This window comes from Eumetopias jubatus, unplaced genomic scaffold, assembly GCF_037043125.1.
Source record: "Eumetopias jubatus isolate StellerSeaLion01/CBP00866 unplaced genomic scaffold, mEumJub1_p1.0 scaffold_10, whole genome shotgun sequence".
NCBI classification, from domain to species: Eukaryota; Metazoa; Chordata; class Mammalia; order Carnivora; family Otariidae; genus Eumetopias; species Eumetopias jubatus.
In genome coordinates this window covers 28,482,579-28,503,867 of record NW_028274816.1, presented here as the reverse complement: position 1 = coordinate 28,503,867, position 21,289 = coordinate 28,482,579, and the positions used below count along the sequence as shown (strand labels likewise).

At 43.9% G+C, this 21,289-nt stretch overlaps 1 protein-coding gene across 4 annotated transcripts; it reads left to right on the top strand.

Moving 5' to 3' along the window:
- Positions 1 to 1,474: 1,474 nt before the first annotated feature.
- On the top strand, positions 1,475 to 20,572 carry TMEM170A (transmembrane protein 170A). Of its 4 annotated transcripts, XR_015769145.1 has the most exons (4): positions 1,522 to 1,736; positions 14,007 to 14,177; positions 16,917 to 17,679; positions 20,245 to 20,572. XR_015769145.1 is itself a non-coding variant. In XM_028096397.2 (3 exons), exons 2-3 carry the CDS (start codon positions 14,009 to 14,011, stop codon positions 17,045 to 17,047), a joined length of 300 nt encoding a protein of 99 aa, XP_027952198.1. In that variant the 5' UTR covers positions 1,475 to 1,684; positions 14,007 to 14,008; the 3' UTR covers positions 17,048 to 20,572. The 4 variants fall into 4 exon arrangements, 3 of the variants coding, with proteins under 3 accessions (XP_027952198.1, XP_027952192.1, XP_027952186.1); XM_028096397.2 differs by having other exon boundaries at positions 1,475 to 1,684; positions 16,917 to 20,572; XM_028096391.2 differs by having other exon boundaries at positions 14,007 to 14,108; positions 16,917 to 20,572.
- Positions 20,573 to 21,289: the final 717 nt, after the last annotated feature.

Here is a 21,289-nt window from a genome sequence, read left to right as displayed (position 1 = left end):
CAACTTCACTGGAGGGCATATTCAACTTCCTTAGAAAGAGCATATAAGGGGCACCTGGGTGGCTCAGTTGGTTAAACGACTGCCTTCGGCTCAGGTCATGATCCTGGAGTCCTGGGATCGAGTCCCGCATCGGGCTCCCTGCTCAGCAGGAAGTCTGCTTCTCCCTCTGACCCTCCCCCCTCTCGTGTTCTCTCTCTCATTCTCTCTCTCAAATAAATAAAAATCTTTAAAAAAAAAAGAAAGAGCATATAAAACATGCATTTTCTGAGTCCTGCAAATATGTCTTTTTTTAAAAAAATATTTTACTTATTTATTTGACAGAGAGGGAGAGAGAGAGAGCACAGGCAGGGGGAGTGGCATAGGGAGAGGGAGAAGCAGGCTCCCCACTGAGCAGGGAGCCCGATGTGGGGCTCAATCCCAGGACCCGAGGATCACGACCTGAGCAGAAGGCAGAAGCTTAACCGACTGAGCCACCCTGGCACCCTAAATGTCTTTTTTTTTTTTAACCTCTCAATGCAGAATTTGAGGATAGAACTGTAAATTGAAAATAATGTTTCCCAATGTGACACACAATTGATTGTTATATAACCCCAAAATAATTGGTTTCTCCCACTTCTTACATACTCTGGTGGTCTGGGAAATGTACCAAAAGATAGTATTATTAAATATTTCATGACTTTTTTTGTGCTTACTATTGCTATTTTAGTTACGTTTCTTAGCTGATGCAAAGTCGCAGTTGGAGTGTTGAGTCGTGGGCATTAGCTCTCAAAACAAAGTCTTCAAGGGCGCCTGGGTGGCTCAGTCGTTAAGCGTCTGCCTTTGGCTCAGATCATGATCCCAGGGTCCTGGGATTGAGTCCCACATCGGGCTCCCTGCTCAGCGGGAAGCCTGCTTCTCTCTCTCCCACTCCCCCTGCTTGTGTTCCTGCTCTCACTGTCTCTCTCTGTCAAATAAATAAAATCTTTAAAGAAAACAAAACAAAACAAAAAAACCCAAAGTCTTCAAGAGGGTACTCTATAAACAATCTTGCTAATGTTCTTGAATTAATATTATGTAAAATACTACAAATGTTTACGCAATGCTTAATATACGTAAAATACTATAAATTTTGCACACAATGTTTAATTTAAAGTAAGTTAAGCTTTCAAAAAAATCACTTTCCCTCCAAATGTTGAAGGCATTGCTGCACTGTCTTCCTGCCTCCTTCACCTGGTTCTCACTGCTAGATCCCTTTTAAATCTACACGTCAGGTCTGGGGTGGGTATGCAATTCCCCTACTTTCTTATAGGTGGCGCTGCAGAGAGGGGAAGAACAAAGCGCATCCTCCTGGACAGGAGAGATTTGTCCAATAGGGGGCGTAGCCAGTGGGTGACAGATCTCAGAGAGCCGTACGCAACGTCAGGGGCGGGAGCAACTCTCGCCCTGTGATTGGAGGAAGGGCCCATCACTTGGCCGCGCCGTTGGGGTGGGAGGAAGAGGGCCCCCTCCGAGAGTGACGCTGAGGCGGCGGAGGTGCGGTTGAGCGCTTCGGTCCGTGAGTGCGAGCGAGCCGCGGCAGCACTTCGGGCGCTCTCCCCATCTCTCGGCGGTGGATGGCGGCGGGATGGAGCACGAGGGGAGCGGCGGCAGCGGGGGGTCGGCCGGGCTCCTACAGCAGATCCTCAGCCTGAAGCTCGTGCCTCGGGTGGGCAACGGGACCCTGTGCCCCAACTCCACTTCTCTCTGCTCCTTCCCAGGTACCGACCCCGCCCCGTGCCGCGCTTGCGCACTGCGTGTGTTGGCGCTGCCACCGGGCAGGGGGGCGCCCCTTCCGCGGCGGGCGGGCCGGCAGGTTGACTGGGGGTTTCTGCGCGCGGCGATCCCACCCTCCCTGGACTGTTTTCCTCCCGGAGGGAGGTTCCCGCTCCCCCGGCGGGGACTTGGGGGATATAGCCCTTTCCCCGTCGCTTGCTCGCCGGCACCTCGGGCCGGTTACGGCGACCCCGCGCTGGGGGCCAGAGCGAAGGGAGCGGCCGCGAGTGGACGGGTCAGTGGAGGGAGCTCGGCCACCACTCGGACTGATCTTGCTTTTGGAGTTTCTAGACGCCCCGGGGTCAGACTGGGACCCGAAAGAACTCCGGAAGCGGTCGCCCCTCCTTGTTTGGGGTGAGATGCGCCTGGCCCCTGAGGCCCGCGCCGGCCGCACGGCTTTCGCAGCTCGGACGCCGAACCGTCCCGGCCGGGCTGAGGGACCGAACGCAGCGATCGCGCTCCCCTGGGCTCTAGTCTCGCCTCAGCGCCCCCAGGTTGTCTACCGTTCGCTCTCACCTCCGTCCAGATGCACCCACTCCGCCAGCTTCTCTTTCTAGGAATCGCTTTCTGAGACCTGTTGCCGAGTTCCCCACTCCTGCGTTCGAGATCTTTGAAACATTCCTTTTCACTCTTCTTAACGCCCACTGGAGCTTCTGCTGGGCCTGGTGTAAGGGTTTTTCAAAATTACAACACAAGGTAGAAAGCTCTGCGTGCTCAGAAAGCTGGGAGGAGGAGAAATTATTTGGGAAGCTAATGAAGGCTTTGGGGGGAGGGCACAGTTCAGTGTTGGACCTGTAAAGGCAAGAAGACACAACAGTGGCGATTGAAGGGTGAGGTTGGGCCGTGCGGCAAAAGCTGACTGGTATCTTGACTTGGTAAACAGTTCGAGAACTGGGCCTGAGACCTGCAAAGGAGGGACGGTTGGATTACTGACTGCAGTCATAAACAAGGCACCTGTGATTTCTCATCCACTGGGAAGCGACTGCCAGGCGCCATTCAGTGGACACCCGGGACTTGCTGGGTATTACCTGCCTAGTATTTTTCCCGGACAGCTGAGAATGACCATGTTGGGGCAGATGCAAATGTTACTTTCGAACTATACCTAAAATAATCTGGCAACTCACTTTGTTTCACAAGGTACTAAGATCACGTTTGACAGTGACAACAGAAATATATGGCATTCTGGAGACACTGTTTAAAAGATGAAATGTTGGGGTGCCTGGGTGGCTTAGTCGTTAAGCGCCTGCCTTCGGCTCAGGTCATGATCCCAGGGTCCTGGGATCGAGCCCCGCATCGGGCTCCCTGCTCGGCGGGAAGCCTGCTTCTCCCTCTCCCACTCCCCCTGCTTGTGTTCCCTCTCTCACTGTGTCTCTCTATGTCATATAAATAAATAAAATCTTAAAAAAAAAAAAAAAAGATGAAATGTTCATGCAGCCCAGAGGTACTACTGGGCCAGATTAGTTTGTTTTATTTCCTTATTTTTCCACCAACTCATTATTTTGAAATTTTCAAACATACTGAAAAATTGAAGTACTGGTATAATGAACATATATCCTTTACCTAGACTCATTATTAATATTTTTACTTTCGCATCTCTGTGCATATATATGCATATTGTGTGTATATTATGTATGTACATATATATACATAACACTTTTACTTTATGCAGAGCCATTTGAAAGGAAATTATTGAAGTGATGGCACCGGACACCTAATACTTCAGCAGGTATCTTTTAAAACAAGTCCACTTTCTCTCGTAGCCAAAAAACCCTTATCACACCCAAGAAATTTAAAACAATAGAATAATGGTGTCTAGGGGCACCTGTCTGGCTCAGTCGGTAGAGCACACGACTCAGTCTCAGGGTTGTGAGTTCAAGCCCCACGTTGGTTGTGGAGCCCACTTAAAATTAACAACAACAAAAACATAATGCTGTCTAATGTACATGCCTTATTTAAATTTTCCAGTTGTCTGAATAATGTCTTTTATAGCTTTTTTTCTTTAAGAACAAACCCGAGATCTAATCAAGGATCACACATTGCATTTATTTTTTTTTTAAGATTTTATTTATGTATTTGACAGAAAGAAAGAGAGCACAAGCAGTGGGAGCTGCAGGCAGAGGGAGAGAGAGAAGCAGGCTCCCTGAGGCTTCCCAAGGAGCAGGGAGCCTGATTTGGGGCTGGGTCCCAGGACCCCAGGATCATGACCTGAGCTGAGGGCAGATGCTTAACAACGGAGCCACCCAGGCTCCCCCACACGTTGCATTTAATTATCATGTCTCTTTAGTCTCCTTGAATCTAGAACAGTTACTCCATCTGTTTCTTGAGCTTGATGTTATTGAAGATTCCTTGCTAATTTCTTAGACTGTCCCATAATCTAAGTTTATCTGATTGCTTTTTATGATTACATTCAGATTAAACATTTTTGTTTAGAGTACTACCTGTGGGGGCACCTGAGTGGCTCAGTCAGTTAAGCCTGTGACTGTTTTTGGCTTAGGTCAGTCTTGGGGTCCTGAGATCAAGCCCCCTGCTGGCTTGGTGCTCAACGGGGAGTCTGCTTGAGATGGTCTTTCTCCCTCGCCCTCTGCCCCTCCCCCCCAAAAATAAATAAATAAATAAATCTTTAAAAAAACACAAAGAATTCTACCTATGTAGGTGATGTCCACTTCCCAGTGCACTACATCAGGAGATACTTAACACCAGTGTGTGCCTTTATTGGTAATGCTGTTAATCATTTGGTGAAGGTGGTGTTTATCAGATCTCCACTGAAAGGGTACCTTAAGCCTTTTGTGATAAGTCATATGCCAGGTGATACTTGAATGTTCTCTTCAGTCTGTCTGGCTTTTAGTTGCCTTTTTAAGATTGAGAGAAGTGAATTTGGGACAGTAGTTTTTTTTTTTTTTTTAAAGATTTTATTTATTTGACAGAGAGAGACAGCGAGAGAGGGAACACAAGCAGGGGGGGTGGGAGAGGGAGAAGCAGGCTCCCCACGGAGCAGGGAGCCCGATGCCGGACTCCACCCCAGGACCCTGGGACCATGACCCGAGCCGAAGGCAGACGCTTAATGACTGAGCCACCCAGGCGCCCTGGGACGGTAGTTTTAACATTATGCCATAGTAGCTGTGACAATGAGAATTGTTTTGCTTTCAGAAATTATTCTGAAAATAAACTGCCATATGTACATGAGTTTATGGGTGCTTCATTGGATATATAATTTGGGGGTGTTGATCACTAGGAATTATTCATTCAGCAAGTATACATTTGGCCCAGTGCAGACTCTGGGCTCGGGGGTATAAACATGCATGAGTTAGAGCCCTTGACCCCAAGTTGATCAGAATGTGATGGGTAAACACACAGTCTCCCTGTTGTGTCTCATCTTTAACTGCACTAATGGATGTTATAGGTACATGGAGTTTCATCCTTTTTGAGGCACCAAAGCCTGCTTACAGTGAGTTCCGTTCATTGACCTGCATCTGGAATAGTTCCTATTTTGGCCTCACAGGAAAGGTTACTTGCACTTTATGCTAAGTCAGTATGGCAAAATCACTGCTCTAAAATACTCTGTGGTTTGTCACTATCAGGAAGCTTAGAATTGATTTTTTTTTTTACCTGCATTTGCAATTTAGCCATTTAGATTTCTGCCTAACCCTCCTTATTCCAAGATGTTCAGATTTCTTTTGTTGTCATCATTTTTTAGCAAATCTAAATGCCAAGAAAGGCAGATCTTTTCTTTTATCAGGAATGGTATTAACTCTGAAGGTATGAATTTTATTAATATCAATGTTAAAGTATGTGTGTAATAGTTAAACCTACTTATGTTTCGGTTGTGCTATTGCTAGAGTGAAGAATGGGTCAACGGTTAAAAAAAGGAATGGGTTGCAATTGGACCAGTTATTCATTCATTCACTCAACAAATATTTGTTCTATGTCTGTTGCCTGCCTTTTGTTTTCTAGGTACCAAGTAAAGATATGGTAGGGAACAAAATAAAGGCGCTTTTGTTCTGTTGGGGATAGAGAGAAAATAAAAAGTATGGAAAAGAACAGTTTAGTGGTGTTTAAGACGGTGGGGCGGGTATGCGGTGGGTCTTGTGTATCGGGTGCAATGCTGTTTTACTTAAGGACACAAGGGAGCTCTTTACAATGATGCCATTGGAGCTGAAATCTAAAGTACGAGAGGAACGAGACACACAGCTATTGGGAGAAGAACATTCTGGGCAAAGGCACAACAGGTTCAGAGCTCTGGAATAGGAGCTTGCTTAGGAGACATAAAGAAGGCCAGCAAGGAGTATGGGACAATGTAGGTGAGGTCAGATCCCAGAGGGTAGTATTGGAGGGTTTTGAACAGAGGAGGGATGATCTGATGGACTTTTTCTTTTAAGTGTACAATTCAAAGGTTTTTTTAGCATCCGCAGAGTTTGCAGTCATCACCACAAGCAACTTTAGAATATTTTATCACCAGCAAGAAATCTCATGCTCATTGGCGCTAACTTTCTGGCTTTGTGTGGAGAAGGGCAGATCAAGACAGACAAGATCTAGCCAGACTGGGGGCCGAGAGGCCACTGGGGGGAGGCAGGCTGGACGGGCACACTCAGAAGCCAGGGATGAGCAAACAGGCAGGCAGGCGTGTCAGGAGAGAGGTAGCAGCCCACAGTGGGTGGTCCCGGTGGGCAGGTCATTGTTAGGGAGGAGTGGAAGGGTCTCTCGGAAATCAACTCTGCTTTCCTTTAGACTCACACAATTCTTGAATTCACAGTAGTCTGACAGCAGTTATATGGGTTTTCTACATTGAGCTGTTCTGTGACACCATCGGGGTGTCCTGCAGTTCGGTTAGTTCCTACACTGTCTCCCTGGAGTTAGCACCAGATCCCACAGGTTAAGGGCTCAGTTTCCCCACTTCAGATGCCAGTTCAGAAGTCCAGATTGTCCTGTGTGCTTCTGACCTGCTGGCTCTAAGTTGGGGATTGCTACGACCCCCTTCCTCGGTTCAGTTAATTTCTAGAACAGCTCACAGAACTCAGGAAAACAGTTTACCTACTAGATCACTGGTTTATTACACAGGATGTTAAAGGGTACAAATGAACACCAGATAGAGATACTCTGGGTGAGGTTCAGAAGAGATTCTGAACAAAGAAAGGAGCTTCTGTCCCTGAGGAGTTGGGGGAGTGCCACCCTCTCAGCACATTGGTGTAGTCACCAAACCCGGAAGCTCTCTGAACCCCACGCTTTCCGGGTTTTTTGGAGGCTTCATCACGTACACCGGATCGATTATTAACTCTACTTCCAGCCCTTATCCCCTCTGCAGAGAATGGGGTGTGGGCCTGAAATTTCCGGGCTTATAATCACGGCTTTCTGGTGACCAGCCCCCATCCTGGAGCCCACCAAGAGTTGCCTCATGAGAACAAAAGAGGTGCCTGGAAATTCCAAGGGATTTAGGACTTCTGTATCGGAAACTAGGGTCAAAGACTAAATATTAGAACAAGCGATTTTCCTGAAGATTTAGAGAGAGAGAGAGAGAGAGCACATGTGTGAGTGGGGAGAGGGGCAGAAGGAAAGAGAGAATCTTAAGCAGACTCCCCGCTGAGCATGGAGCCTGGCGTCGGGCCCGATCCCCCAACCCTGAAATCACGACCTGATGCTTAACTGGCTGAGCCGTCCAGGGGTCCCCCAGCACCACTATTTTAAGGGTTTTAGGAGCTTTGTGTTAGAAACCAGAGGCAGAAACATATATAAAATTATCATTATTTCACAAGGGAACAGATAGACCCCCTAGTAGGTAGGTGGGGTTCAGTAAGGGAGGGGTCTCACAGTGGGCAGTGTGGAGAGATGGAGGCTGATGGGCAGTATCAAGGCATTTCAGCATTGAGTTGCAGGTAGGACTCCAGTTCCCAGGAGGGCTGAGGTGGTCTACTTAGAACCCTGGCGTCAGGGGCGCCTGGGTGGCTCAGTTGGTTAAGCGACTGCCTTCGGCTCAGGTCATGATCTCAGGGTCCTGGGATCGAATCCTGCATCGGGCTCCCTGCTTGGCGGGAAGCCTGCTTCTCCCTCTGACCCTCCCCCTGCTTGTGTTCCCTCTCTTGCTGTCTCTCTCTATCTGTCAATTAAATAAATAAATAAATAAAATCTTTAAAAAAAAAAAAAAAAAAGAAGAACCCTGGCATCAGAGGAGCTGACTGTGCTCATACGGTTGTTTGACCTGGAGCATAAGGTGGAGTGGGGCCAGCTAAAAGGATAGCTAAGTGCTGAGCCTCACCCTGCCCCCTTGGCTTAGGCTTCTTCCACTCCTGCTCATTGGGGCCAGGTTGGTCTTGAGGCCTTGCTTGGAAATTGGATAACTCAGTTGTGGAAGTTAGAGGGCCAGGGAGCCAGCCATTACTAACCCCTTTTGTTAATACAGAACTTACCTAGAGGAATCTGCAGTCTATGTGGCTTATCTCTCTAACTGAAATGTCTGTCTGAAAACCAGATTCGTAAAGATAATAAGCTCCTTGTGGGCAGCATCTTGTGTCTTGTCTTGTTTCGTCTTGTTTCACTGACTGATGCAAAGAGCTCAGTAAATATTTGATTGTTGTGTGAATGAACTCTTAAGTGCTTGTAGTAGTTTGTTCTTGCCACTGTAACAACTTAGCACAGTATAGTGGCTTAAAACAACACAGATTTATCCTCTTAGAGTTCTGAAGGTCAGAAATCCAAAATAAGTCGGCAGTGCTGCCTTCCTTCTGAAGGCTCTAGGAAGAATTGGTTTTCTTCCCTTTTCCAGCTTCTGGAAGTTGCCTGCATTCCTTGGCTCACGGCCCCTCCTCTCATCTCTAAAGCCCACAGCATAGCCCCTTCAACTCTCTCTGACCCTCCTGCCTCCCTCCTACAAGCGCCTTGTGATTACATTAAGCCCACCTGGAGAAGCCAGGCCACTCGCCTGTCCCAGGACCCCTAATCTAATCACACCACAAACTGCCTTTGCCACCTTTTCACAGGCTCTGGGGATAAGTGTGTGGACATCTTTGGGGCCCATTCTGTCACCAGTGCTTAATCTGATTTCCCCTTAGAATTTTTTTGTTACAGATAAATTATCTGATTTATACTTCAACAATGGGAAGTGATGTGACTTTAGCTGTCAGAGTAAGCAAAGCTGAAGATAATGCACTTGATTTGAAACAGTGAACAAAGAAACGCTGTAAGATATGGAGACACAGATTTTTGACAGCGTATTGAACCAGAGAAATGAAAAGTATGATGATCAATAAATAGCTATTAAATAGATAGCAAATTAAGGTGCAGTAGGTTAAAGGGAAATCACTTAGTTTTCTTTTAAGTGTTTTATTGATCGGGGTTTGCCTTCGCCATTAAGAGTGCTCGAATAATCTCATCCATCTGAAAAGTGTTTTATAAAGTACACTACTCATCTAACAAAGTAAAGCCTTTTTTTGCTACTTAATGTGACTTAAGAGACTCTATATAAAATATGTAGGCACTGAGGTAGCTAATGGATGCAGTTCAAGGTTGTAGGAGGGTGCAGTGTGCGTCCCGTTCTCAGAAACTCAAGGAAGTGCTGACTTGCTCTGCCAACCCTTGTTTACAAATAGGCCTTTCAGCTTTTAGGAAAAGGAAGATGTAGGTTGGTGGCCCAGTGACCCTCCTGGGGCAGGAGCTGTGCTCCAGGGGAATTGGGAGTGAGTGCTGGTGTCTTACTCTGCTTCGGCTGCTATAACAAAATGCCCTAGGTTGAGTGGTTTAAATAATAGGAACTTATTTTCTCACAGTTCTGGAGCCTGGAAGGCCAAGACCAGGTGCTAGCATGGCCGTGTTGTAGTGAGGGCCCTCTTGGGCCGCCTCCTTGCTGTGTCCTCACATGGCAGGGAGAGAGGGAGAGAGAGAGAGAGATACCTCTCTTCCTCTTCTTATAAGGCCTCAGGCCTATCAGACCCACCTTCACGGAAGTTATCAAGTTGGGGTGTCTCACCTCCCAGTTCGCTACCCAGTTCACCTCTAAAGCTTGGGGAGCTCCAGCAGGGCCCACGAGTGGTATCAGGTCATCAGCAGGATGGCCACTGCTCTGAGTTCTCAGAGGCAGATTTGCATCCCATTGTCCCCTCCTGGGACCGTGGTGTTCCTGGTGTCACCATAGCATTTTGTAGACGAAATGGTGGTGGGATGGAGGGCAGAGTCTGCGCGTGACCCGGGGAGTAGCTAGTAAGGACGGTGGGACTGAAGATGGGGTTACTGCTTTGGGAGGGAACAGCATGGGGCCGGGCTGTGGCCTGGGGTCAAGCCAGCAGTGGCTGGTATACGAGGCGGCGTAGGCCGGGAAGACCAGGCTGCCCTCCCTGAGCCCTAGGGTGCAGCAGTGGCTGCCCAGGCGGGAGGGATTTGGGGGCCACAGGGCCGGTGCGCATTTATTGGACGAGCAATACCTGGACACTAGACGGTGCAACATCTGGGAGCTGCTGCCCAGCATGGAGGGCGAGTCTCCTAGGTTGTGGAAGCAGGAGGAGCTCCGGCCTGAGGCTGGAAAGGAGGCCGCGGTAGTAAACAGGTTTATTTCCAGGGAGAATGGGGCTCAAAGCCTGAGGATTCAGAACTCTGCCTGCAATTTCTGATCAACATATTGACTGGAAAGGTGGTTTTTTTCTTTGGCGGAGGAGGGACAGTAGTTAATTAGTGTATGTATATATAGTTATATATTTTATACGTATTAGTTTTTTACATTATGCAATGCGTATTTAATTTTTAAGCTTGGGACCTTACTGTTTAATCACTTTATGCTCTGTATTGCACGATCTAACTTGGTTTAGCAGAATTTGCCAAACGCCATCAAATAGACCAGTTTCAACAGTAATAAAATTATTCTGAAGATATATCCTGTTCAGGAAAAAAAAAAAAAGTTTCGGGACGCTTGGGTGGCTCAGTTGTTAAGCGTCGGCCTTCGGCTCAGGTTGTGATCCCAGGGTCCTGGGATCGAGCCCCACATCGGGCTCCCTGCTCAGCGGGAAGCCTGCTTCTCCATCTCCTACTCGCCCTGCTTGTGTTCCCTCTCTCGCTGTGTCTCTCTCTGTCAAATAAATAAAATCTTTAAAAAAGAAAAAGAAAAAAATTTCACAAATGGTTGAAAATTTTTTATAACTATCTGATAGCTTTCCACCAGAGCAAGAGTGCCAAAACACCTCAGTTGTTTATTTTTTTTAAAAGGTTTTATTTCTTTATTTGAGAGAGAGAGCGTGAGCGGAGGGAGGGGGGCAGAGGGAGAGGGAGAAACAGGCTCACTGCTGAGCTGAACAGGGAGCTCGACGAGGGGCTCGATCCCTGGACCCCCGAGATCATGACCTGAGCCGAAGGTAGACGCCCAAACACTGAGCCAGCCAGGCGCCCCTAGTCATTTGTTATTTTTAATAATAAATGAGCCCTATATGGGGCATGCCTGATACTTTCATTCGGAGCCAAAGCTTGAATTAGGTGTCCTAATTTAGGTATTAATTGAAACTTTATGTGAGTCAAAATGAGCGAAGAATTAGAACAGTCATCAGTGACAATGCCAAGGGTGGCTTAGAGGGATTTGGCCTCCACTCCTAATCTCCCACCCCCAACAGTTCAGAAATTGATCTGGAAAGAAAACATCCACAGCGGTAATTCTTAGAGCGTCTTCAAGCCCAGCCTCAGAGACAGCTTTGAGAAAAGCCCCTGGCCCTCCCCTTCCTGCTCTCCACTGTCCCCAAGCCGATCGGTGCTCCTCTTTGTTTCTGTAATTGTTCATTCCAATCAGGTCAGCCTTCCTGAACTGCTCTTTTAGAAACAAAGGCTCTTTTTTCTTTTTCTAGTTTCTTTTTATAATAATTTTGTAAAAGCCAGTAAGCAGCTAGAAAAGCTTTTAAAAAAAAAAAATCAAAGTAGGGGCTCCTGGGTGGTTCAGTCGGTTAAGCATCCCACTCTTGATCTTGGTTCAGGTCTTGATCTCAAGGTTGTGAGTTCAAGCACCCCATTGGGCGTGGAGCCTACTTAAAAAAAAGAGGAAAAAAATCAGAGTAAAAAGTGAATGGTTATTAGCCCTTCCCCAGCCTATCCCACTCCCAGAAATAACACTTTTCTGTTGCTTGCTGTCCAGCACAGAGGATGAGGGCGTGGCCTCGGGTGTCAGGCTCCAACAGGGCTCCAGCCGGGCTCTGCCTCCCGCTGGCCTTGTGGGACTCACCAGCAGTGTGGGCTCCGGCACGGTCCTTCCCTCCCTCTGCCTCTGTTTACTCACCCAGGAGCCAGGGATATTCGTGATCTGTGCCTCATAGTGTTGTGTTAGAGGACTGCATGGTTAAGATTTATAAAGCACTTAGAACAACGCCTGCCCATGTCATAAATATTTATTAAATACACCTATGTCCAGACTTTTCTCCGAGTGCATAGAATTATTTGTACACACGTTTGTGTTTCTTTTGTTTTACAAAAACAGGATCTTCTATATACTATTCTGCAACTTGCTTTTTTTTTTTTTTACACTTCCCAAGGTGGCTTGGGCATCTTAATCCCCTCAGTATATAAAGATCTAGCCCATGTTTTTATGGGATTGTGTAATGTTAGATTATGTGCACCAAAATGTGTTTGACAAGTCTTCCATTTAAGGACACGCATTTGATGTCTGGTCTTTGCCATTACAGACAGTGCTGCCAGAACCCTGGTACCTCTGCCCTTGCTCTCATGTGTATTCCTGTAGGTGGTATTCCTGGAATATTCCCGGAAGTGAGGTTGCTGTGGCCAAGGGCATGCACACTTGACTTTTTTGGATACATACTTCTAAATTACCCTCCAGAAAGGTTTTCTAGTTTGTATTCCTACTGGGAGTGTAAGGTGGGACCTGTGAAATAATGTCCTGACAACCTTTTACTGCTCAAGACCTTTAATGGTGCTTCTAGGGTTTTCACGTTGAAGTCTTTAGTCTGACCTTCAAAACCCACCATAACATGACCCCATCTGTCTTCGTAGCTTTTTTTTTTTCAAGTAGGCTCCATTCCCAACATGGGGCTTGAACTCATGACCCTGAACTCAAGAGTCTCATGTTCTACCGACTGAGCCAGTCAGGTGCTTTGTTGTTTTAACTGCTTTTAGTTTTATAGACGCTCTGCCTCAGACCGGTGGTTTTTAATCAGGGCGATTTTTGACCCCACCCCCACCCCTCCACCCTCTCCAGGACATTTGGCAAAGTCTGGAAATATTTTTGGTTGTCAGAACTGGGGAGAGGGTGCTCCTGACCTCCAGTAGAGGGCAGAGGCCAGGGCTACTGCCCCGTGTCCTGCAGTGCACAGGCCAGCCCCCCACAACAAAGGGTTAACTGGTCCAGGTGTCAGTAGTGCTGAGTTAAGCTGTTGACTGATCTCTGAAATTACCTGTTACTCACCTGCTTCTAGCACAAGGACGGACAACGGATTTTATCTGCTGTGGACACCTTCATTGTATCCATGTGGGTAGCTAAAGGGCTATTTTGAGAATTCCAAAGCCTTGCCTGGGCTGGGTGGGGGAAATTGCTTCATCCACTGTTTACCAGATTGCAAAGTCATGACGGCAGGATGGTATCTCCTCTTTTCTGTTTTCCCGAGGGGGCTCACGCATAGGTTTTTAGACATAGTTGGTTATCAAATATTTTAATGTTGTTTCAGTTGCAGTCATCTTACAAGTTAACTAGACATTCTCCATAGGAGCCAGCTCCTCCATCCTGCTCCCTCACATGCCATTCTTCTCTAAGCCAAGGCATTTCTGTTTTTTGGTATTTATTTTATATCTTAAAGAGCTTTGCTGTTCTGAGGGGCAATGGCCTGATACTGCATTGTCTTGAAATGATTGTTGAATGAATAAAATTGTATAGCTTTTTCATTTGAGAAGACTTAACATGACTGGCCATTTTAGAGGTTCTGGAAGTGGCCAGATAGTAAATATTTCAGGCTCTGCGGGCCGTGTGCCGTTTCAGCTCTGCTCTTGTAGCTTGAAACAGCCATAGGCCAGACTTAACTGAAGGATCATGGCTTTGTTCCAGGAAGAGTTTACGTACAAAACCTGCCAGTGGCCTGCAGGCCTCAGTTTGCTGATGCCTCTAGAACCATCACTGTTTGGATGTTTGACTGATGAGCCTACACTGCACCTGGGTGGCTTTGAAAATGAAATAAGCAGATACAATGACTAGCCCCTGGTAATCACTGTACCAGGAAAGTCGGCGACTTGCGCCTTCTGTTTGCTTTTCCTTGCAGAGATGTGGTATGGTGTGTTCCTGTGGGCACTGGTGTCCTCTCTCTTCTTCCATGCCCCTGCTGGATTACTGGCCCTCTTCACCCTCAGACATCACAAATATGGTAGGTTCATGTCTGTAAGCATCCTGTTGATGGGCATCGTGGGACCAATTACTGCTGGAATCTTGACAAGTATGTTAGACATTAAAATACCAGTCGAAACGTTTCATATGACTAGTCACTTAATTTCAGGACCCACTTTAGAAACGTGTCTGAGTGAAATGAAGAAAAAAAAGAGTGGCTTTTCCCCTGGGCCTCTCATTTTAGTGTATTGTTTTTTTCTGACCTCTTACCCCCCCCTCCCATTATTTGGCTAATATCTTTGACTTCCTAGGTTGTATTTTCTCCTATCTTTCAGATAAGCCAGGTGAGGTTTTAATAGGTCACCAGTAAGAGAAGCTGTTTATCTTTTTGGAAGCCACTGCTTCTTTCTTGTCAGCGATCAGTTGGTGGCATCGCAAGATTGTTGCTGAGTTACTGCTGCTCACTCAGGGGCGGTTACTTTAAGGATGGAAGACTAATTCTGATGACAAGAATTCTTGTTTAGGAAAGTACCTGATTTGTCTTCTGGTTATTTTTTCCCCCCCTCTCAGAAGTTTTTTTAAAAAAAGATTTTATTTTTTTGTCAGAGAGAGAGAGAGGAGTACAAACGGGGGAGTGGCAGGCAGAGGGAGAAGCAGGCTCCCCGCACAGCGAGGAGCCGGATGTGGGACTCAATCCCAGGACCCTGCGGTCACAACCTGAGCTGAAGGCAGACACTTAACTGACTGAGCCACCCAGGCGTCCCCTCTCACAACTTTCTGAATGAGAATTGGAATAACAAATAATAAACTATTTTTACTTTTTTTTATTTTTTGGCTTTTGCTCATGTCACAAAGATGAGAATAAGTTTAAATCATTTTTAAGCGTATGATTAAGTGTAAATATCATCTCTATTTTATATAAATTAAAAATTATAAGAAAGCAAAACTAAAAACACCCATTATCACATCCCTAAGTGAAAACCGCAATTTGCATTTTGGTATGTGCTTTCAAACTTTTTTTCTAGGTGTATGTGTCAACATAAATATATGCTTAAAAATTAGAAACATAACATTCCTACTAATTTGTGTGTGTGTGTGAATTTAAGCCTTGAGCTCTAAGCAGAACTGTCCCTTTCTTTGACTTGAGTTTTTTTGGGGGACAAAGTGGCCTCATTTCTGTGTGTTCCGTAGGTGATGAAACATTTGTGGTAATAAGAGGAGGACCCTTTTCTCCTGCCTGCATAAAGGTGTTTCCATAACTGGCTTTATATAGTATTTTTAACTGTATCTCCTACAGCTGCTCTTTAGCGACCTTCTGCTCCAGTTTCCTTATTGGATTCCTGGCTCCTAGGACCTGTCTCATATTTTTCCTCAGTAAAATAAGGATAATGCTATACACCTCTGAGGCTGTGTGATGATAAAAGGAAATGTTTATTAAAGAACTTAGCATAATACCTAACACTTGAGAACTGTGCAATAAGTGTGTCTGTTCTCTTTTTAAGACTCCAGTATGAATACAGTCTATTTCCCATTTTGCTGCTCCCCCTGGTCTGCTTTTCCCTTTCTTCCCTACCTCATCATCCAAACCCCACTTTGGGGCCTACTTCAGGTTTCTTAAGCTTCTTTCTACCCAACCCATTTTTTTTTTTTTTTTTGAGCTAAATTATGAGGGGGCCCGGTGAAACAGGTGCCTTACAGATGTTAGTGACACAATATGTGTGCATAGCCACTGGAGATGGGCATTTCAAAGTCACAGATATTCCAGGCAACCAATACAGAAAGTGGTTCATTTGCTCTTTCTTAAAATATGTAAATACGCTCTCATATCCCATGTATAAAATGTATAGCCATTTGATTGATATGTTGTATATTGTCTTGTATTATTTAAAATGTTTCGTGCTTATGCTTTCCTTCTGTGTCTCAGCTTGATTCTGAGCATTAATGAGAATAGGGATCATACCTTATCAGACACAGAGGTAAACCAATATTTGCATGAATGAACACACTGACCAAAGAGGATTCTTTTTGGAACAGTTTTTGAGAGGAGGGTCATCTGGGAACTTTGGGTCTATTCTTGTCCAGCTAATGAAATCTTGGCTTTCTTGGTACAATGCTGAGTCCCTGTAGCAATTCATATGGGTTTCTAGGGAGATTAAGATGTTTGTGTTTGTTCGGTTTACTCAGTTTCTAGGAAGTTGTGGTGACTGATATAATAAAAACAATTGATGATGTGGGGAACAGAAAGGGTCCCCTTAGGATCTCTCGCCTCGTGCCCTTTGAATTAATAACAACTTCGTAAGTGTAGAGTCACCCTCTGCTTTTCCCATCCTCTGCTCCCTCCTCTGTCCACTTTGGGTGGGGAGCTCTGAGTGCCGTAGAAGGTGGAATGAGGATTCCCTGTGGCTTCTGAAGTATGTCTTGCTTAGTCTCACACAGAAGTTTTGTTGGCGGTTATTGCCAAGTTTTTTTTAGGTGCCTGTTAAATGCTAAGCATGGCAAATAAGAGATGTTTTTGAGTTTGTAATCAGGTCATGGGGAAGTGGCTATATCTTCATGATTTTGGTGATGACTTCCAGATTATTTTATTGAGTAAATCTAGGAGACCCAGTTTTAAGGACTCACTTTTCACCATCTAAAAGAACTAATCAGTGATTTGTAAGTTGTATGGGGAATACTTAAAACCTAGAGTAGGCAGCAAAAAAGTATAGGGAAAACAAAACATTTCTATAATATTTAACGTTTAATGTAAAAAATCTAGAACATTCTACATATAGTAGGATTTTAAGTGCTGTATTTTCCTGATTATATTAACCTTGATTTTTTTTTTAACACCCTTTTTTTTGAACAGGTGCTGCAATTGCTGGAGTGTACCGAGCAGCAGGAAAGGAAATGATCCCATTTGAAGCCCTCACCTTGGGCACTGGACAGACATTTTGTGTAGTGGTGGTCTCCTTCTTACGGATTTTAGCTACTCTGTAGCGTATACCCGTAGGCCATGATGTTGAACCTAAGTGTGATAGGCTCCTCACAAAAAGAATACATTATGGAATGTAGTGTTTTCTTACTTCTACAAGTGGAAGAAACTTGGATGAAGAAGTATGTGAAAAATGACATCTCAGCCCTTTCTTCAGTTTGAAGCTCTAGGAACTGAAGATCTTTCTGGACTCCTGTTGTCCTCAACCAAAACAAATCAAGTTTCTTAGCACCTTTTTTTTTTTTTTTGGATTTAACTTAAGCATTTTTACAAGTGCACCTTTACCCACGCTAGGTCAACAGCGCTTCTGGGTTGATGTCCTTCACCCCGAAATCTACAATATTCTGTGAGAAAATGGCAGTGTTGTGTATTTCAGAGAAACTATGAAAAATACTGTTTTTTTTTTTCTGAGCAGAGTATGCTGTACCAAAATCTTATCTAATCTAATCTTGATTAAAATTTGGCAGACTTTTCTTTCACTGCATCTTCATGACAGTAAGTGCCAACTAGGTTTTGGTTGAGTAGAGCTTTGAGAACAAATTTGTTGAAATGTAATAGGAAAAAAAAATCCTGCAACACAAGTAGTGGCTTCAGTTCCACTGTTGAAAGAAAAAGAAGATGATGTGACATTTTCTGGGTAACTATCTTGACCTCTGATTACTTAATAATATTTTAAGAGATGTGAATTTGTTATTTTGTACATTATATCAAAATAAGCTAGCTAATTGAGACTTTTTTCCCTCCAGAATTCCTACATCCCTTTCCCATCACTTTCATTCTATTGATTTTGTTTACTTTAATTGGAAACATACCGTATTAAATAGCTTGAGTTCAAAATTTTAAGCCAGATTGGTTAGGATGCTCTTTGGACATTGAGGTACCAAAAAAAAATTTTTTTAGCATTGTCATAGTTTTTCTTGGTGACTTTGGTTGAAATTGTAGAAATGAAGCTTAAACTAGAGTTCGTGGTTATTCATTTCTTAGTCTTAATGTGGTCACCACTCTTACAGTATTGGGTGTCACTCCCAGAAAGTGCCTGAAGTTTAATTTTCAGATAAGCTTCCACTTTACATTTCCCTTCAAGGGAATGTATGTCCTTCCAGAGAATTAAACATCGAGTTTTTTAAACCCAATTTTAGCTATCTTAATTTTTCTTCTACTGCCTTTCTTTTTCATTAAAAGGCCTGAAAACTGTGACCTTCAAAAGAGAAAGGATTGCAAGAATTAAGTGTCTAGCTTGATCCTTACCACTTCATCTGTGTTGAATGGAATAGAGCCGTTGTTCTCTGTGTTCAGAATAGTTTCTGATCATTAAATCTGATGTTTTTAAAGGAAAGTTTTCATTGTGACAGTAAGGCTAACAGCCCGTGAGGTTATGTACACACAAACATATCTATTCCATTTAAAGCAATATGTCCTCAGGCTTCTGATTAAAAATAGCCAGAAGGACCAACTTACCAGGGAAAGTCAAGGAGGAGGAATTACAAAGAGATCACAGAAATTAATTGGCCATTTGCTTTTAACTAAAAGGCCATTAGACCACTTATCAAAATTACAGTGACATATGCTCAGACTAGGTGGAAAATTACAAGTAGACTTGGAATGCTGGCAAATGTTTTTACAAATTCCCCAAGAAGTTTCTCTCCAATGTGCAAATCTTTCTATGTAGCAAATTTTAAGTCTTTTAAGTTTGTTTTTTTTTTTAAGATTTTATTTATTTGACAGAGAGACACCGCGAGAGAGGGAACACAAGCAGGGGGAGTGGGAGAGGGAGAAGCAGGCTTCCCACTGAGCAGGGAGCCCGATGCGGGGCTCGATCCCAGGACCCTGGGACCATGACCTGAGCCAAAGGCAGACGCTTAACGACTGAGCCACCGAGGCGCCCCTAAGATTTTTTTTTTAAGATTTTATTTCAGAGAGAGAGAGAGAGAGCTCCCTGAGTAGGGAGCCTGATGACGACATGGAATTCGAACCCAGGACCCTGAGATCAGGACCTGAACCGAAGGCAGATGCAGACGCTTAACCAACTGAGCCATTCAGGTGCCCCAAGATTTTAAGTTCTCTCTGTACCCAGCGTGAGGCTCAGACTCACAACCCCAAGATCAAGCGTCGCATGCTCCACTGGCTGAGCCAGCCAAGTGCCCCTAAGTCTTTTTTTTTTTTTTTTTTTTGCCCCTAAGTCTTTAAATAAGACTCCATTTTTCTGTTCAAGGAGCTGTGATTTTTGCAAAGTAGCCCTTCAGTTTAAGAAATTTGGGACATTATATCCTTTGTTACAGAAAATGATTTTAATCATTTCTCTTGAAATATGCCTCTTATTAGAATTCTCATCTAAAACATTCTTTTGGTTAGAATTCTTCAAATTGAACATATGGGCCTGTGGTTGTTAGGCCCCTCCCCCTGAATACTAATTTTTGAACATATTGATCAATTATTTAAATATTTGGTTATTAGAGCCAAGACACAAAAATTAATGCATTTTGAAAGGTGTTTTTGTTTCCATCTGTTTCTTTGCTATACATTGATTATCCACTCTTTTTAAAAACTTCAAATATAAGATCTACCTTCAAATTATTGAATATTTCATCCATCCAAGTATGTGAACATTTCTCCTGTGAATAAATTTTATAGACCTTTATATACATGGAGCTTTGTAGCTTGAAATGTTTTTAAGGAGAAACTATTTGAATGATAAACAATATATCTAGTGCCCCTTGGGTTGTTTTTTTAATTTCTCAAATACACAATTATTTGGGGGTGGTCACTCAGATGGAAAAATATTGGCATATGTGTTGAACATTTTATTTTACTATAGTTTTTAAGAATTTTTGCCAACAACCTGCTTTCTTAGGGCCTATGCAACCCCCCCTATCCCAGCTGGACATCCACTTTTCCTATTTTTCTCCCCAATTTTTTTTTTTTTAAATGCAGGGGAGGGAGGCAGCTCCCAACCATAAAAACTTCATTCTTTAATATGGGGGTTTGGGGATGAAGGTATTTCGTGAAGACAAGTCCATATAAAATGTGTAATGGTATTCCACGAGAAGGATGTCTCTTTGTGCTCTTAACTCATTTTTTAATTTTACAGTAAAACATTACTTCTTAGGAAATGTTTAAACCAGTGAGAGAAAGCTGATGCAAATAATTAAACCACTCCTTATGTTTTTTAAATTTTAAATTGTAAATCGGCTTTTGATTTCAGTGTCTGATGTGAATTAAGTTCTTACTACAACTGCAGTGCATACCAACCTTCCCTACGACACCATTTCCTGGAATGTGAAGCCCTCGTGACATTAGTTCTTCACACGCAGCAAGTTTTGTGTATGTGCATTTCTTTTTTGTGCACTCTGTTAGGCTGGTTGTGACTAAAATCAGCTTAACTTTTGTATTAGATTATTTCACTAACTGCTGCAGTCAAAATGATCAAATCTTTATACAATAGAAAATAATTTAAATTTTTATTTTTCTACTGACATTTCTAATTCTGGTATAAATGTTTATCAATAAAGAATTAATTTCAATTCTGTGAACTGAAATGGTTATTTCTTTTTTACAGTGACCAGTGAATTTAATCTTTTGCAATAAAGTCTGACTTAGATTTTTGGATTTTTACATAACTTAGTACTTAACATATGTTTACCTGTATTTCTTTTATGTTCAATTTCTTACTAATTTATAGTAAAATCCTTGTTCAAAGATGTGATTAAACTGTATGCACATGTGAACTTGAGTCCTATCAGCTGCACTTTGCAGGCTGTATCTTGCCATCAAGAAGCGTTTTGTCTGATTCCACGCTGGGATGGCTGAGAGCTGATACAGTGTATGAAAAAAAAGTTATTTCAATAGTAGGTTCACGTGAAGAGTGGCTCCGACGTCGGTTTAGCACTCTCAGGGACGTCATAGAAGTCTTTTTCTGCTCTGCCGTTTTCAGCGAATTGTCCAATTTGGGTGTCTTACGTTCTTGTCCAAGATAGACAACCCCTACAGTTCCAGGCATCATAGACATACAATGTCTGGTAGGAGACTGCCCATTCTTTCTCTTTATTTTTTTATTGAGGTATAATATACAGTAAAGTGCACACATCTTAAATGTATAGCTTGATGAATTTTTACATATTCATACATTTATGTGAATACCACTCGCAACAAAGGTACAGAGCAATTTCTAGGACCCCAGGAGAACCCTACATGCAGAGATGGGCCAGAAGCCCCCAAGATTGTATATATATCCAGGACCCAAGGCAGGA